Genomic DNA, 19,038 nt, shown 5'->3' on the forward strand with positions numbered 1-19,038 from the left:
CCTTGGATGGAAACAGGGGTCACCGGTGCCTTAGCCCTCCTCAGGTCCACCTCCAGCTCCTTAGTCTTTTTCACATTAAGCTGCAGATGATTCTGCTTGCACCATGTGACAAAGTTTCCCACTGTCACCCTGTACTCAAGCCTCATCTCCCTTGCTGATGCATCCAACTATGGCAGAGTCATCAGAAAACTTCTGAAGATGGCAAGACTCTGTGTTGTAGCTGAAGTCCGAGGTATAGATGGTGAAGAGAAAGGGAGACAGGACAGTCCCCTGTGGAGCCCCAGTGCTGCTGACCACTCTGTCTGACACACAGTGTAACCAGATTAAAACTGGCCTTCTAAATATTTGATATTGACTTAAAATAGTGGATGTATTATCTGATGTGTAACAGAAATTTATATGTTTGATCAATATGAATGTGCCTGAAACAGGCCACAAGGACGACAGAAATCTGAAATTAAAATCAAGTATTGGAAATACCCAGGAGGTCAGGCAGGAACAGTGGTGTCAGTATCTCAGATCGGATGGTTCTGGAACATAATACTTCAGTTCAGAGTGCATCACTGTTATCTTCATTCAGAAATGCTGCAGATCATGTGTCTCTGCACCACCTCAAGCATAAGCATCACATTGAAATGTGGAGGTGGATTATATGTTCAGTCCCACTAAAGAGCAGCTAGACACACCTAAAATGCCATTTATAAATTTGCTGATGACACGGCTATTGCTGGCAGAACTTCAGAAGGTGATAAGGCGGCATACAGAAGTGAGACAGATCACTGGTTGAGTGGTTTCACAAAAACAACCTTGCACTCAACATCCGTTAAGTCCAAGGAACTGACTGTGGACTTCAGGAAGGGGAAATCGAAGGAACACATACCAGTCCTCATTGAAGAATCAGGCTGAGCAGTTTCAAGTTCCTGGGTGTCAACATCTCTGAAGATCTATCCTAGGCCCAACATATTGATGCAATTACAAAGGAAGCATGGTCAGGCTTTATTTCACTAGGAGTTGGAGGAGACTTCGTATGTCACCAGATTTACTTACTGCCTGTTACGTCGCTGGCGTTTTGGGCAGCGATGAAGGTCCTCCGCCTCTGGTGGTGTTCAGGGCTTCCTTCTGCTTTTCACTACTGTCAGTCATGCAGGTCCCGGGTGCCGACTCAGGAATACCGTCACACTCAGATGTAGAAGGATTCCTCACTGCTGTTTCCATAACAATTTATTTTACTAGCCAGGGGACTCAGCCCTGAGCTAAACGCCCAAACCTGGAGGACTGGTGGACCACTCTTAGTTTGTCCTCTACCATTCAATGGTTTGGCATGGTTGACCCTACCACGAGCCAAAGCATAAAGCCCTGACTTTAGCCAACATTAGCACTTTGGGCCATTGAGGCACACAAGCTTCCAAACCACGACAAGGCTGTGGTCCTCTTGGAGGTATGTCACCAAAGACTCACGCAAATTTCTACAGATGTACCACAGAAAGTATTTTAACTGGTTGCATCACTGTCTGGTATGGAGAGGCCACTACACAGGATCAGAAAAAGCTACAGGAAGTTGTAAACTCAGCCAGCTCCATCATGGGCACTAGCCTTCCAGCATTCTGAAGACACCTTACAGAGGCTATGCCTCAAAAAGGCAGCATCCATCATTAAGTACACCCATCACCCAGAACATACCATATTCCCATTGCTGCAATCAAGGAGATGGTACACACGTATGAAGACACACGCTTCGGGAACAGCTTCTTCCTCTCTGCCATCAGATTTTTGAATGGAAATGAACCCATGAACACTACCTCACTATTTTGTTTTACTTAATTCAATATATAACAAATTAAAAAAAACATACACACGCACTTTTTCTTATTGTAATTTGTAGTTTTTTAAAATTACGATGTACTGCAATGTGTTGCTGCCACAAAACAAATTTCAGGACATATGCTAGTGACATTAAAACTGATTCCGATTCAGAAAAGAACATTTGTTTGGATGAGATATTAATCCAAGGTACTTCCAGCTATATTCAGATTGTTATAAAAATCTCCACCCTTCAGAATAGTTGCAAGGAGTTCTCAGTAGCCTGTCCCAATTTCTCTCTCAACAAGCTGCACAGGAAGTGACTATCTAGTCATTAGCATGATATTGCTGTTAAAAATTTTTGCTGCCACTGCAGAAACAATTACACAATAGCAATCATACATAAAACGTATTCCAATGGCTGTAAAATGCCCTGGGAATACCCAAAGATTTGACAGATGTATAAGGTCCTCGCATTACAAATAATTCATCAGTAACTGCAGACGTCCCTCTGATAGTTCAGGCAATTTACCAGTGGGCTCCACGCCTGGAATTGGCTGTACTCTTTATTAGGGAAGGAAAAGACCTTAAAAATAAACAAATGTTAAAAGTCCATTAACTGGGAGTTATGTACTCACTCTTTGAGGCAGCCATGTTTTGCAGCATTCTGGTGCGTGCTTCATTCAGAACATCTTCTAGAAAAACAACATCTCCTTTCCGAGTCTTCATTCCTTTCACTAACCCAAAGGGTACATGCTGACACCTGGGGGTGGGGAAACACATGACAGCTCAGTTTCCTTCACTTTATTCAACACACAAATTAACAGAGTGTACTGTACATTTGTAAAAGTCTTTGTCACTATCTGGCCACTTTTTCATCTTGGACAAACTCAGTGGGTCAGGCAGCATGTATTGAGGGAAATGGACAGTTGATGCTTCAGGTTGAGACCACAGACAATGCTCGACGATTGAGTTCCTATGCTGCTTCAGATTCCAGTAACTGCAGTTTCTTGTGTCTCTGTACTGTTCAGCCTTGTTTTGTGATTTACTTAATTTACTTTACTTAAATTAATTTAATTTAATTTACTTAATTTAATTTAATTTACTTAATTGATATTTTTACTATAGATTGTCAAAATAAAATTAAGTCAAACAATTCCTTTAAGATTTTTGATGGAGGAAACTCTGGGGTGTCTTCAATTTATTCCACAAGGCACAAAAATACTTAATTCTTCAAAACTATTTGAAAACCATAGAATCTATATTTTGTCATTTTTTAAATTTTTCAGTTGATCTTCCAGAAACATCTACCTGAGCCTGCAAGCTAGTGATCTGTGTTAAAGCATTCATTACAACTCATCTTGAAATATATATATCAAGAAATTCTAGTCCACCTTAAAAGATGTAATAGAAGCATGGCACAAATATATTGAGACAATAACTATTTCGACCATCAGATTAGTTTAGTAGCAAACAAGGTCCAAGACAATGCCAATTAGTCTGTTTTTTCACAGGCTGGTAATAAAGAATAGGGAAGCTTGGATTTATAATATGCTAAAATTCCTTCAACTACCCCTTAAGGAAAAAAGTTCCAAAAACTCACAACACAAAGAGAAGAAAATATTTGTGCAAAAACAAGAGATTCTACAGATGTTGGAAATCCAGAATAACACATAAAAAATGCTGGAGGTACACAGAAGGTCAGGCAGTATCTATGGAGAGGAATAAAGAGCTGATGTTTCAGATAGAGATCCTTCACCAGACTACGAAAGGTCTTGGGCCTGAAACATCAGCTCTCTATTCTTCTCGAAAAAACTTGTACTATGTGCATTTGTAATAAGTGATATTCAATTCTAAATTCTTCCAAAAGCTGAAACACCCCCATATCCACCGTCACGACCCTTTAGAACTTTATGTAGCCTTTCACTCTTCCAAATGCAAAAGGATAAAAGCCTACTCTGTCCGATGTTACAATGTGCATTCTTTCATGACCTACCGTTCCGTCCAGTTAAAGCCCAGGATCTTCAGTACTTCAAACACTTGCTGAAAATGAGTGCGCTGTTCTTTATCTGTCTGAAGAACACAAGAGCGATCAATATGAAAATTGCATTAACGATTCTCAGAAAAAGCTGCCTGGTACCAAATATGTGCTTTTTTTTCAAACTAATTTCATTGCACTTTCTGGAATAATCAAATTAAAAGAAACCTACTTCAGATTGTTTAGTAAATTTGCTGAAACAAGGAGGATCTTGTGTAACATCACGTGAACCTAATCCCTTCAAAATATAATTAAGGTCTTGTTTGAAAAGTATAAAAGAAAGCAACCTTAATACTACAGTTGGGTAAGTAGTGTACACCTGTGTTTTCTTATAAAGCAAAGAGATGTTAACATTAAACCACTAGAGGAAATACAGTGGAACATAATTGAAGTAATGGGAGCAAGCAGTTTATCTGCACTTCCTTATAAGTTGCAGTCTCAATCCCAAGCATGGCTCTTTGAAGGCACAGAATAGAAGTGAGATGTTTTTCCATGAGGAGAAGAAGCATCGTCTCAGGCAGATTCAGAAAATTATATGAATGCATTGGTGAGAGTCCACCTGACATCAACTAGAAGAGGCATGATAATAACCCGAGAAAGGAAGAGAGCACAAGATACGGGGTTAATGTGGGACCTATGCTTAATTCTGACTTTGGGTAATATCCATGCAAAGTTTTTCCATAAACATACTCCAGTTTCTTCAACATCCCACAGATGTGCTGGAAGGCTGATTGGCAGCTGTAAAATGACCCCTTTAACTAAAGTGGTAGAAGATCAATTAAAGAGAGAGGCAAGTTGTCAGACATGCAAGAATTGGTCACGAGGGGAATATGGAAACAAGGTAATGAGTGGAACAGAAGTGGCTGGACAGCTCAGCTGGGTTGACTGCCAACTTTCCTGTGTCAAACAAAAGGCATTTTTTTTCAATGGAAAAGGGATGGAGAAAATTGTTAAAGTTTGCTTGAATATTGCATCTAAATGCATCTAACTCAAATGTAAAATTTATGAATTTATCAATACATTTATCAAAATAATCATGCAATGTATGGTGCCAACAAAATCACATGGATTTATACAGTTTGATTATTTTGCCTACAAAATATTTTATATCAGAGCACAGATTCAAGGAAAGATAATTTCACTTCAAATATTATTTTAGTTGAGAGTATCAAAACATGGACAAGCCAATTTAATAAAATTTCTGAAGGAAAAGAATGTCCTTGTAGGATTAATGCACGATCAAATCCACTACATATAATCATTACACAGAAAGTGCATGAATTCTTATGCAATTTGATAGAAATTTATCACTGGATACATGTACTAAATATGTTACACGATCTGCTACTGCATATCTATTTATAGGCAGAGTATGACTTGAAAGCCCTGCGATGCTACAGATTTTGCACATACTGAGGCTTTATAAGGCATTGGTCACACTGCACTTGGAGTACTGTGAGCAGTTTTGGGCCTTTTATCTAAGATATAATCTGCTGGCATTGGAGAATGTCCACAAGAGGTTCATGAGCTTGATCCTGGGAATGAGAGGGTTAATGTATGAGGAGCGTTTGATGCCTCTGGGCCTGTACTCACTGGACTTAGAGGGGATATCATTGAAACCCCTAGATAGAGTGGATCTGGAGAGCATGTTTCCTATCATGGGGGAATCTAGGACCAGAGGGCACAGCCTTAGAAAACAAAGTCATCCTCTTAGAACAGAGATGAGGAGGAACCTCTTTAACCAGAGGGTGGTGAATCTACAGGTATTGTCACAGATGTCTGTGGAGGTAAAGCCATTCAGTATACTTGAAGCAGAAATTGACAGGTTCTTAATTAGTAAAGGAAGACAAGAGAATGGGGTCGAGAGGGACAGTAAATCAACCACGATGGAATAGTAGAGCAGACAATGGGCCAAATGGCCTAATTCTGTTCCTATGATATACAGGCCTTTTGCCAACAAGGATGAATTTCTACCTCCTAAGAGCATATCATAGCTCGCCTTATTTACCTACCACATATATCATTTTGTCAAAGTTGTATTTCTCCATTCGATCTGCAGCAGCTGCAATATCCCTGCAAACAAAATCATGAAGTAACAACCATTATTCCCATGGGAGATGCTTTAACAATTTAGCTCACTGATTATCAAGTCTTCTATCAAGTAAACATGCACCCTATTTCAAACAATACTGTATACTCAGCTAACTAAATTAGGGAGGTCATGTTGGTCCCAGGCACAACAGCAGACTCCTGAAATAGTCACTCCACGCCAAGCTATGATGGGAAAGATATTATCAATGGAGACAGAGGAAGCGGTTAAAGGATGCGCTCTAAGCCTTCTTGAAGAAATGCAACTCCCCACTGTCTCTTCGGAATTCTCTGCCCTGCCACTACTCAAAGTAGAGAATGAGCACTCAAGACTGACATTGAAATCCTCAAGCACAGGCTTCAGGAATACAGAGGTCCTGCAAAAGAAGAAGACCATCTCAAAAACTTCTCAACAGCCCACCATCAACCATCAGCTCCCCCATCTGTGGAAGAGTCTGCTACTCTGATATTGGTCTCGTTAACCACTTGGAACACAAAGTCAGAGCTTTGATCCCAAGGAACTGTCTGAGAAGATAGTAAACCAGAAGGAACATAACACTGACAAAGAATATTATAGCAAGTAAACAATTAAGTCTTTAAAACTCATTATTCAAATATGAAGGCACGAACTTGAGAAAAACAATCATTCTCTAAATATTAACACTGAAAATGATAATCCAGTTGTATGGTTTTTTTCATAAGGGGTTGTGCACGGGTGGCTGGGATAGGGTAGGGTAGCGTGGGGAAATGGATGTGGGAGTTGCAACAAAGGGAACAGATGTTCCTGCAAATAGAATATAAATCAGATTGAAATTCTGTTGCCATCCTACCTCTAGGTATAACTGGTGGTGAATAATTAAAACTAGGAGGAGGAATCTGCAAGATCGCACACTCACTCTCAATAGTGGCAGCATCCAGCCTGCGGCCTGCAGACAGGCTCAGCCAGAAGGGGCAACCATCTCAACCCACCCCTCAGATTTAGACCCAAAACCAGCATCTAGCTAATTTAGTTTTCCGCCATTTGAATTTCCCCATTCACTTTCCGTCATGTCAGTCCATGGTCTCTTCTAATGCCATGATGAGGCCACTGTCACTCATTGGAGGATCAACCTCTCATACTCCAAATGGGTAGCCTTCTATCTGACAGCATGAACATTGATTTCTCTAACTTCCAGTAATTTCTTCCTCCCTCCCTTCGCTTTCTCTCTTTTTCCATTCACAGTTCTGGATTCCTACACATAGTCCGTGAGCTGTAGGTTGGTCGGTACCATCTCAGGGGAATAATGCTCATAGTGATTTTTGGCAAGATGTACATCTCTAGAGTTAGAAAATATGTGATAGCATTGCACCAATGGTAGCTTTAAATTCTACATTGAAAATTATGTCATTGGTGGCACTCGCAGTACAGTGCCCAATTTCAGTAGAATGAATCATTTCATTTTTAGAAAAATATTTGTTTATATTGGAAAAGTCAATAAAAACCTTAGGACACATATAATCACATAGATCTGTAGAAAATTCAGGAATTCAAATAATTAATCACTTTTGTATATATTCCATATTAACATCAGTACAGCAGAAAATGTTACTTCACCCACAAAAGGTAACAAACCTCATTTGGAGAGATCTCTGCAGTTTTATCAATGTCATGATATTTTCCATATTGCTGCATCAAATCAAAACAATCTTAAGCTTTTGTCATAGCATACAGAATTACAGCACAATAATTCAAATGTGGGGTCCACACGGCCATAACCTAGGCCCCATTTGGTTGTAAAATGAATAGATTTAATCAAAGACTGCTTTCCATACTTTGTTTTCCATACTTTCACAACCTTCATAATCATAGTAATTTTCCACATCTTCCATAGCTTCATCTGAACTTTCCACACACTCTGAGGTGGATGCCCGGTTCTCAAAGTCTGCCAGTCTACACACGTCAGTACACCGGAGGCCATTTGCAACACATATACATCTTGGGAGTGAACACTTCTTTGGACAGTTACAGGCCAGTAGATCCAGGATGGCATCGGGTGCTGGCTGGCCTTCCATCTCCAAACATCTTCTCCATATACCAGCCTGGTAGTTGGCTCACTGTGCAAGTTTTGTTAAGCGATCCTTGCATGGTTGGAGTTGATGACTTTTGATTTCACCTTTTTTAGCACAGAAAAGGTGATACCTGAGCTCATTGACCTTGGTGGTCGATGCTTTTGGGACATGTAGATGCCTCCAGTTTGTTCATCAGGAGAGGTCCCATTCTTGATCGAACTCTAAGAATGTGTCCTGAGTTCCCATGTTGCTGGTCAGAAGTTTTAAGGCACTTGTCTTCCCTTTACCTGCAAAAGTGCTTACAGCGTCACATCCTGTATATGCATGCAACCCAATGAGAGACCTACAAATCTCTATGCCAACAGTGGCAGCAACCTTCCTGATGTCTACAAGCCTTGTATGGGTTCTAGTGCCGCACTTCTGGAACAATGGGGCCTCAATGGTTGTCACAAAATGCTAAAGACATGATAAAGACATCTGTGTCTTCTGAGCAGATGACTACAGATTGGTATCCCTCTCTTGTGGCATTGGGCAGCATGGAGAAGTAAGTGACCATCTGCTTCTTCTTGTTGACACTGAAGAGCTGACACCTCCTCACTGTCTTGAGATGTGATTCTGTAACATTTGTCATTCGCAGTTGCATACAGAATCTTCTCCTGTAGCTTTGCTCTGTACTCCGTCTTCCTCCATTCATGGACTATGAAGTTAATGAGACTATTTTTGTTGCTGACTTTGGTCAGGAAGCTCTTCCACTGCCTCAACATCTGTGTGCCTGTGATACTCTTCACCCCATAGAGATCTTTCACTATTCTTGATGAAGTTCTCCTTGTATATGTCGAACACAACATCTATTCTGCTACTCTGACTGCCTTCCCTCAGAGCCATGCCCAGAATTGTTGTGGCAACACCTCTGAAAGTAACTTGATCACCTTTCACTCTTCGGACCAAGTTCATTCCATCAACCACTGTAGCAGAGTTTCCTGGGAGTTGCTCTTCTACTGCTACATTTTTCTGCAAAGTTGTGACTAAAGTAGCTTTATTTGTCTTTCTCAGCAATCCTTCTGGTGTGGACAGGGCCCAGAGCAATGGTCCTAGGGGATGAGAAAGGATATCCTCCATACGTAGACTGTGCCCTAGTGCCATCACTATGATGCATTCAAACAAAGACCTGTCTGCTTTCAAGATGATCGCCCTCCCATTTGATTTCACTTCTCTCTTCTTACACATATCACTGAATGTTTTCAGCTTGTTGGTTTTCATTGGGTCATGGGATTTCTTTGCTGGTGGGTCTTCCTGTAGTCTCTCATCCTTGAAGGTTGCATAGCATTGCTCACCGATTTCATATGCTTTCATCAGGTCGGAGGCAATGTCCTTGGGGGCTGCCTTTGCCGTAGAGATGCTACTGAGGTCCCACTTCTCTGCAGATGGGTTGACCCATTCATGTATGAGGCTAACCACTGCTGAAACTGCTTCCTCATCTTTCTGGATTCTTGGCCGCTGTTGCTCTGCATGACAAAGCTCTGATTTGTTGCCTTGCACCATCTCCCTTAACTGTCCCAGGAATGCACTGCGTGCTCAGCTGTTATAGGAAACATCCCCCACTACAGGAAACATCCTGTCCACATCCAATCTAGGCCTTTCAACATTTGATATGTTTCAGTGGGATTCTCCCCATTCCCTCCTCCCCCCAAATCAATTCTTCTAAATTCCAGTGAGTACAGGCCCGGAGCCAACTAATGCTCTTCATTCCTTAACCCTTTCAATCCTGGAATCATTCTTATGAACCTCCTCTGGACCCCCTCCAAAGCTAGCACATCCTTTCTTATACAAGGATCAAAAATAGCTCACAATACTCCAAGTGTAGCTTAACAAGTGCCTCATTAAGCCTCAACATTACATCCTTGCTTTTATATTGTACTTGTCTTGGAATGCCTTGCCTTACAGCTTTACACAGAAAGACTGTGTGGTGCACCACTCCTCACACAGACAATAGGTGGCCGTTGATTCACAAGGAGCTCATCCGCCCTTTGACAGGTTTTGTTTTTAGTCCTGCTGGGTGCCTACACACCCTCCTCCCTGGTTAACCGAAGTGCCCCGGGGGTGTGCTGGTTGAGTCGCTGACAACCTGGCCCGAGACAGGTAGTACTGGGCTACATGGTACCAGTAGCAAGGCTTGCCTGGCGCCGGCCCCCTAGGCCTGAGTCAACATAGTAGTAGTGCCTTGAAATGAATACCAATATTGCATTTACCTTCTTTACCATCAATTCAATCTGCAAGTTAACCTTTAGGGAATCCTGCTTGAAGCCTCCCAAGTCCTTTTGCACCTCTTATTTCTGAACTTGCTCCCCAGTTAAAAGATAGTCAATGGATTTATTCCTTCTGAACTGCATGACCCTTCACCACTTCTTTCCCCATTTCTCCTAATTTAAGTCTTTCTGCAGACTCTCTGCATCCTCAGCACAAAATGCCCCTCTGCCCATCTTTGTATTGTCTGCAAACTTGGCTACAGTCATCAATTCTGTCATCCAAAGCATTGACATATAACTGGAAAAGAAGCGGCTCCAACACAGGCCCTTGCAGAACACCACTAGCCATCAGCAGCCATCCAGAAAAGGCCCCCTTTATTCCCACTTTTTGTCTCCTACAGCCAGCCAATCTTCTATCCATGCTAGTATCTTTCCTGTAATACCATGGGTATTTATCTTACTTAGCTGCCTTGTGTGCAGCATCTTGTCAAAGGCCTTCTAAAAATCCAAGTTAACAACATCCACTGACTCCCTTTTGTCTATCCTGCCTGTTACTTCCTCAAAGAATTCCAACAGATTTGTCAGGCATGATTTTCCCTTTAAGAAACCATGCTAACTTTGGCCTATTTTATCTCAAAATATCCTGAAACCCCAACCTTAATAATAGACACCAACATCTTCCCAACCTTTGAAATCAGGCTACCTGGCCAATAATTTCCTGGCTTTTGTCTCCTTCCATTCTAAAAGGCAGGAGTAACGTTTCTATTTGTAATTTTCCAGTCCTCCAGAACCATTCTAGAATCTATTGATTCCTGAAAGATCGTTACTAAATGAAATTGATCTGGTCTATTTTTATACAGTATACACAGACTTTTCTCTGCAAGTGACGGGGTTGGATATTGCTACTGTCGCTGTTTTCTTTGCTGCGGGGAAGGGGGGGATTTTTGGGATCTGCAAGTTTTATTTTTCCTTTATTGTGCCAGGGCTGTGAGAAATTGATGTCTTTTATTTCATGGTCTTTCTGTATTTATTTAATGGCTATTTGGAGAAGACAAATATCAGAGATGTATTGTGCATAAATACTTTGGCAATAAAATTAACCTTTGAACTGGGCCAAAAGACCTCTTGTTGTGGTGTCAATTTCTTCCATGAGATAGTCTTCACAAAAATTTGAAAATAATGAAATGGAAATCAAACAAATATAGATACTGTATAAAAGAAAAACGGAACACTCAACTGGTCAGGCAGCGTCTGTAGAAGAGAAAATGGAGTTAATATTTCAGTTCAAAGACTGTCACATCTGGGAAAGAAAGAAAATAAATTGTTTTTAAGTTGCAGAAAATTTGGGAGAGAGAAGTATTGAATAATGGTAAAACCTTGATAAGGTGAGGCTAGGATTGCCAAAGGTAAAAGCTGTAAATGCGGTCAGCTGGAGGTAGTTGTAGACTCTAGCATTTTCCCTAAATAGGTCAGGTTAACAGACAACATACAATGGGAATGTATGGAAAAATATTGGTATGGTCTACTTTATTGCACAATGTCAGGCATCTGGATATCTATTTTACTTCTAATCTTTCAATCTACAGTAATTAAAGTAAACTTCAATTAAAGGTTTACCTGGTCAAGTAGAGGGACGTCCCATCATTTCGAACCATTTTGGCATAACTGGAGAGATCACCTTTTGGTGAAAGATCAACCACTCCAACTCCTTGCCTGTACAAACAAACAGGATGAAATGTATCACACACAGGAACTCAGCAGGTCAGGCTATCTATGGAAAAGAGTAAACAGTTGACATTTTGGACTAAGACCCTTCACCAGGACTGAAAAGAAAGGGGGAGATGCCTAAATTAAAAGATGGGAGGTGGAGGGGAAAGAGGTTAACTGGAAGGTGATAGGGGAAACCAGGTGGGAGGGAGGGGTTAAGGAGTGGAGAGGAAAGAATTTGATAGGAGAGGTGAAATAGGAGAAAGGGAAGGAGGAGGGGACCCAGGGGGAAGTAATAGGCAGGTGAGGAGAAGTAATAGGTCAGAGTGGGGAATGGGGGAGGGGAATTTTGTTCACCGGAAGGAGAAATTGATATTCATACCATCAGGGGGGAGGATAGCCAGATGGAATATAAGGTGTTGTTCCTCCACCCTGAGGGTGGCATCGCTGTTTCAATCCTTTAATGCAGGAATGAAGAAAATAAAGCTTCCTTTATAGACATTTGTTATATCCAGAAAACAAAGGGATTTTTCACCAAACAGGAAACTTCTCAGGGGATAAAGCAGTATTTGCTATATTTCAACAAATGCAGCAGCAAATGTAGCAGAGTGCCATGAACTGCAAACAAGTGAGTATGTAATCTGTGATAAGACCAATTATCATAGGAATAAATATTGGCCAGATGACTGAATCATCTGCTCATGTGCCAGACTTTTGATTAGTCAGTGGAGCAGACAAACAGAATCGCAGAATGAGTTTTGGTAATATTTTCATAACAGTATTGCAGAAGTTTAAATATTGTCAAATGTAAGAGATACAATTTAAAAAAATCAAAACTGATGGATTTTTGTTAATTTAGCAGCATTTAGGTCGATGAAACAAAGATAGGAAAATCCAGATGCAGATCCTAATGATTACACACACAAAACTCTGCAAGTCAGGCAGCATCCACGGAAGGGAAACTGCCCAAAACATTGACCGTTTATTCCCTCCATAGGTGCTGCCTGATTTGCTGAGTACAGCTAGCATCTTGTGTGTGTTGCTGAAGATTTCCGGCATCTGCAGAATTTTGTGCCCAGTGACTACGTGTTGCTGGCGTGCAAAGTTGCACCTTAACTTCCTGCTCTAAATTCTATGCCACGACTAGATTAAGAGTAACATTCTGTTTACGATCTTTACCACAGTATGTATTGTCTATCACTTTTCAGGGATCTTTGCAATAATACACCAAACTCTTTTTGTTTCTCAATACTCCATAGACCACTATAATTCACTGTGTTACAATTTAAAATACATTTCAAATTTCATCACCTTGCTTTTCTCAATCTAAAAGCAGATCGATATCTTTCTATAACCCAAGACTTTTCACAACCCATACCATGACCATTTTTGTAGAGCACTGCTTGTTAACAAAACACACAGTCCATCAACTTCTACTCAATTCATGGCCTGCATTAATATCCATTCACTTTTGAAATGGAAAGTCTCAAAATTGAAGCGTCAATGAGAATAGATGGTTTAGAAGTAGGGGATGTCATTTTCAGTTATTTTGCAAATCCTTTAAAAACAGACGTAAAGATATGGATTTATGTGGCACCTTTCAACATCTCATCATCTCATGTAGCAGCTTTTAGAAATGAGAGTTACTGTTGTATGTGGGAAACACAGCAGCTCCCAGTAAGCATGAAGGAACAAAGTGGATGTAACAATCTTAAGGCAGAATGAATGTAATTATGTGTTTAAACAGCCTGCTGAGTACACAGCAGAGGGGCTGTAGGTTTTCAAGCAGGAAAGAGGTACTAGCTCATTAAATGGAAAATCGAAAGCTGTTGGTGATAGAAAATGGCTAAGGCATAAGAAGCAATGGAGTTCCACGCTGGTGTTTTGGATACATCCCACTTTCAGCCCTCCTTCGCTCTGCAATATATTTCAATGTTCCATTTCCAAAACGATCTTTCCCTCTCATAAACTCTTTTCTATCCACCCAATCACAGAGGTGTTTAAGATTGAAAGAGCATAAATAGACAAGTATTTTTTTTTTAAAAACACAGAAAGCGTTAAGTGCCTGAAGTGCATTGCTGGGATTGGTGACTGAGGCTGCCACATTAGAAACATTTGAGAGACACATGGATGAAAGAAAAATAGAGGACTGTGGGCAATTGTAGGAGGGATGGGTCAAACTGAGCATGCAGCAGTTGATATAGGTTGGCACAGCATCATGCAGTACTGATCTGTATTATATCATATTTTGACAGCATCTGCAGATAATTATCACAAACTATATTCTCTGTGGTTGTGACCACAATGCAGTACCAATGTTGTTAACAATCCACAGACTTTGACACAACTGATCTTATTATCCTCCTCCAATATCTCTGTTATCATTTAGTTTCATGATTCTACTTGCAGAGTACATTTTCTTATTAATCTTTAACAAGGGCAACGTAGCAAAAACTGTACCACTGCAGTGTTAGGCTATTCCCCAACTAACCCTTCCCCATCTATCCACCAGGTTTTATTCTTGGACAAGTACTTGCTCAGTTACATCCCTGGCAAAATAATCCAAAGACACAGTGGCAGCTTCCAAATGGAATCTAATCATGGCCTGTTCCTCTCTCCATATCTGTTCTGATCCCTCTCTGGCTTGTTGCAGTGATCTAATACGATCTCTTCATTAACCTGCAGTCGCTTTTAGCAAACTCTTGGAAGACCCAAACCACAAATAGTACATCCTCACCAAAACATTTAGCTTTCCCAGAAATTGCTTTTGGTATCAAAATCTTTGGAGAAACTGTGCAAAAAAAAATCTAAGTTGACCTCCAAAGTACATTGTTAGTGAACTAAGTTAAAAATGTCTCAGATGGATATGTTGAGATCTACAAGGAAATTTCAACTTATTACCTCAATCAAGGCCTTTTCAGGTCTAAGCAACAATTTCGACTTCGACTTTAAATGTATTCATCTGTTAAAATACAATAGCCATCAATCCTATAAAGCAGATCCTATCAAAAGATATGTTTTGCTTAATAGAATAGAGGTTTACTTTATCTTTTGAACCATGTACAGTATAATTTCAGCAGTCTCTAGTTTTGATTCATTTTACAAAGCTGTTTATAATACGCAACGATTACAGTCTAACCTTACTTTGTTTTCTTGAGCAGTCCTCTCTGATCAATCAGCTGCAGGAGTTCTTGTGATTTAACACGGTACAAGGATTCTCCAGAGTACTCATCAAAACGCACACCAAGCCGCTTTTGGAACATACACATTTACAAATCAGATATAATTCAACGATTATTTTCATATTGAACCTTGCAACAAAAATGGGTCACAATCCAGTTTAGATCAACAACAAAAACAAAGTAATCTGCAGCCACATTTAAAAAAAGGCACTGAACCATATTAATCAACATTCAAATTCTGTTCAATGTTAAAGAACAGCTGATTACACTCAACACGTTTGTGAAGACAGAAACTGAGCCAGTTAATATTTCAGAGCTGGTGCGATACATAAAATGCTGGAAGAACTCAGCGGGTCAGGCAGCATCTACGGAGGGAAATGAACAGCCAACACTATGGGTCAAGCCTTTCATCAGGACTGGAAAGAAAGAGGGAGATAGTTGGGATAAGGTTAGGGGAGTGGGGAAGGGGTACAGAAAGGGACAATTGGTGATAGGTGGATCCAGGTGAGAGGGGGATGATTGGCAGATGAGGGATGGGAAGAGTGGGAATGAAGTAAATAGCTGGGTTGTGTCTCCCCTTAGAGCTGGTGATGCTTTGTCAAAACCTTTGTTATGATTTAGGTCAGATCAAACCTAAAACTTCAACTGTTCTCTATTGCATAGATGCCACCTGACTGGCTGGGGTCTTCTAGCATTAACTATTTTCATTTCAGATGTCTGGCACATGCAGCATTTTGCTTTTGGGAGCAATGTTAACTCACTTACATGACACCTTCATTTTTTAAAATTCATCAATACCTTAATGATAGAAGTTGATCTAATATTCAACATCTGAGAGGAAGTATTCTGCTCTGTAACTTGTGCGATCACAGTGCAGATATTAAGGACTCAGCCTGTGAATAACAGTGGCCAGAAAAAGTTGTCTACTACGTCTTTAGAATATGGATAGCTCCAAAAGGAGCAATTTAGAATCCAGCTGTAAAAATATTTTTTGTATAGAATTAACTGGAAATTGGCCTAATACAATACTGTAAAAAAAACAATGAATTTGAAGTTAAACTATATATAGCTGCAAGTACTTTATTTTGCTGTACATTTGAATTAACTTTTCTATTATATATTGTTGCGTATATTCATAAAAAATTCTAACCAACTTTTTACACAATATACATGACAGCCTTTCTATACAAGATACTTGTGTGTTTGATCAATCCTATTTCTCTGCTTCCAAAAATGCTGTCAATTTTGTGATCACAATAAGTAATCTCAAAGTAACATGTAATGATAGTGGGTTTAAGATCATCAATACACTGCATTCACTGGTTAAATATCATTGGCCATTCAGTTCCTCTTCATGTGCAATGGAGTGGTAATCAGTTGCTGTCTCTGCACATCATCACCAAATACTACTGCACAAAATTGTCTGACTAGGAAACTAATTAGGCAATTTGTACATTAAGGCAACATTGAAGCCTGCTTGCAATTCAATATAGTTTTGTTGTCTTAAGCAGATACAATAGCAAACCTAAGCCAGTTTACTCTCCTTATGTTTGGCGTGACATGGGTGAAACTAATCATTTCCTTTCTGATTCGCAGTTTCTCACCTGGTAAGTTTTTTCATATTCTTCAATGCTTATAGCCCTGAAGTGCTCCCATAATGCCAAGGTCTGTTTATCCCCATGTTCCAGCTTTCTGAAAAATTCTTGTGCTGCCTTTTGAATGTCATCACAGTCTTCTAATAATCTGTTCACTTCAACATATACCTGCAAGTTCAAAATTAACAGCTTAATGCTAATAAACTGGCTGAGTAGTTATAGTTTAATATTTAACCAACTACTACTGGCAATTTAAGAGAACTTAGTACATAATAATTTTGAGTAACACACACAAAATGCTGCTGGAGCTCAGCAAGTTAGGCAGGGAAATAAACAGTCGCATTGAAACCCAAGGGTCTCAGCTCAAATCATTGACTGTTTATTCTCCTCTACAGATGTGCCTGACGTTGAGTTCCTCCAGCATTTTGTGTGTTGCTCAGGATTTCTGGTATACTTCAGGATCTCTTCTGTAGATGGCAACTTCTCTCTTTTGTGCACTAAGCCATTTTAAACTTCCACAACATTAATTTCTTTGATCTAAAGAGGTAGTATTTCCTACTTCTGCATCCTCCAGTAAGTTACTTGCTATCTAATTAACAAAAGATTGCAGGCTGGGGTTAAAGGAATGTTTACTAATTCATCACCCTGGGCCTCTGTACCTTTGTTACCAAATTTGCATCCTCCCCTTGTTACTGCATCTGATTAAATCAAACATTTTACCATTTCAAGAGCATATTGGACTCATCTCACAGAGAACTACAATAACTACATTAAATTGCAGTTTTAATAAAACAAAATCAACCCAGCAGCATTAAGGGAAAGGATTAAAAGAAGGCACTTTTCTTATGAGAAGATATTAAGGCATGATCAATGGCTTGTTGAAGTTGCAGATGTTTAGAAGCATCTTAACGTACAAGTGGGGTCTAGAGGTAGAAAGGTTTTGGGAACAGTTTTGAACTTAGGGCCTTGGGAACTGTAGCAGCAGGAATTGAGAGGAGTAGATATCAGGAAGGACAGAGGGTTACTGCAGATTGCAGATTAATAATGGAAGGATGGATGTGATTTCAGATATAGGTAGACCATAGAGGGAGGCAGAAAACTTTAAAATCAGGGAATTATTCAATTTGAAGTCTGCAACCAAAAGACGATGAGTGACTGGAATTTAGTAACATGCAATGGTTTTGAATGAGTTCAGATTTACAAGCTGTAAAGGAATGCTCATCAGAGTGCACTACAAAGATATAGATGGGGATTTCAGTGATAACAATCAGCAACAAGGTTAGCACTAATAGCATGGAGAAAATGTCCAGGAGTTAACCTACTGTTACCCTTAGTTATTGCCATCTAAGTACAAAGATGCTGCTGGGACTTGAGGGCCTGAGTTAGAGAGAAGGTTGAACAGGTTAGGACTTTCCTTCCTGGAGAACAAGAGAATGAGGGGAGTTCTTAAAGAGGTATACAAAATTACATGGAGTATAGTTTGGGTATATAAATTCAAGGTTTACCCCCTGAGATTAGACTAGACTAGAGCTGGAGGTCATAGGTATAGGGTGAAAGGTGAGACATTATGGGGAACTTCTTCACCCAAGGATGTTGTGCAGGTGGAATGAACTGCTAGTTAAAGTGGCAAATGCGGGTTCGATTGTAACATTTAAGAGAGATTTGAATAGGTACATGGATAATGAGGATATGAAGGGCTATGGTCTGAATGCAGGTCGATAGGTCTAAACAGAAAAACAGATCAGCACAGACTAGGTGGGCCAAAAGGCCTGTATCTGAGCTATAGTGCTCTATGATTCTATAGTTTCCATTTTGAATCACTTACACCTCTTCTGTACTGCTTTCAGGCCTCACAATGTGGTTTCCTCTATATTGGAGAAAACCTCTGCACTATTCCAACTAAGTGTAACCTAAGCACAAGGAATAGCATCTTATCTTCTGACTAGACACTACAGTCCATGTAACTCCACATTAAATTCAATAATTTCAAACAGTCTCCTGAGTTTGAATTAGAAATGGGCTGAGTATTTTCATCTTTCTCGTTTGATTTCCAGCATCTTGTTCTCACTGTTACAGCTTTTGCATTTTAAACTCTATCACAGATCCTGCTGAAGGGTCTTGGCCCAGAATGTCGACTGTTTATTCCCAGATGCTGCTGGGGCTGCTGAAATCCCCCAGCATTTTGTGTGCATTACTCCTAAGTTCTCACTCATTTCCTGTTATTTCCATCTGTCCTCCAGACAGATCATTTGCCGTCACCATTCTTTCTCAACAGCAACTGTCACCTTGTACAGTTCCTGTTACCGAGGCTTTGTAAGGAATTAGTCAGACCA

General features: G+C 40.1%; 1 protein-coding gene across 2 annotated transcripts in view; it reads right to left on the reverse strand.

Annotated features, from left to right (window-relative positions):
- The window catches only part of rars2 (arginyl-tRNA synthetase 2, mitochondrial), a 55,670-nt gene that overhangs the window by 16,148 nt on the left and 20,484 nt on the right, over positions 1–19,038 (reverse strand). For both annotated transcript variants that reach the window (XM_059982392.1, XM_059982393.1), the window contains exons 9-14: positions 16,715–16,873; positions 15,073–15,179; positions 11,839–11,934; positions 5,851–5,911; positions 3,797–3,873; positions 2,439–2,563 (exon numbers count right to left, since the gene is read on the reverse strand). In XM_059982392.1, coding sequence (XP_059838375.1) covers positions 2,439–2,563; positions 3,797–3,873; positions 5,851–5,911; positions 11,839–11,934; positions 15,073–15,179; positions 16,715–16,873 — 625 coding nt within the window. The remainder of the gene's footprint in view (positions 1–2,438; positions 2,564–3,796; positions 3,874–5,850; positions 5,912–11,838; positions 11,935–15,072; positions 15,180–16,714; positions 16,874–19,038) is intronic.

This window comes from Hypanus sabinus, chromosome 10 (genome assembly GCF_030144855.1).
Source record: "Hypanus sabinus isolate sHypSab1 chromosome 10, sHypSab1.hap1, whole genome shotgun sequence".
Lineage (NCBI taxonomy): Eukaryota > Metazoa > Chordata > Chondrichthyes > Myliobatiformes > Dasyatidae > Hypanus > Hypanus sabinus.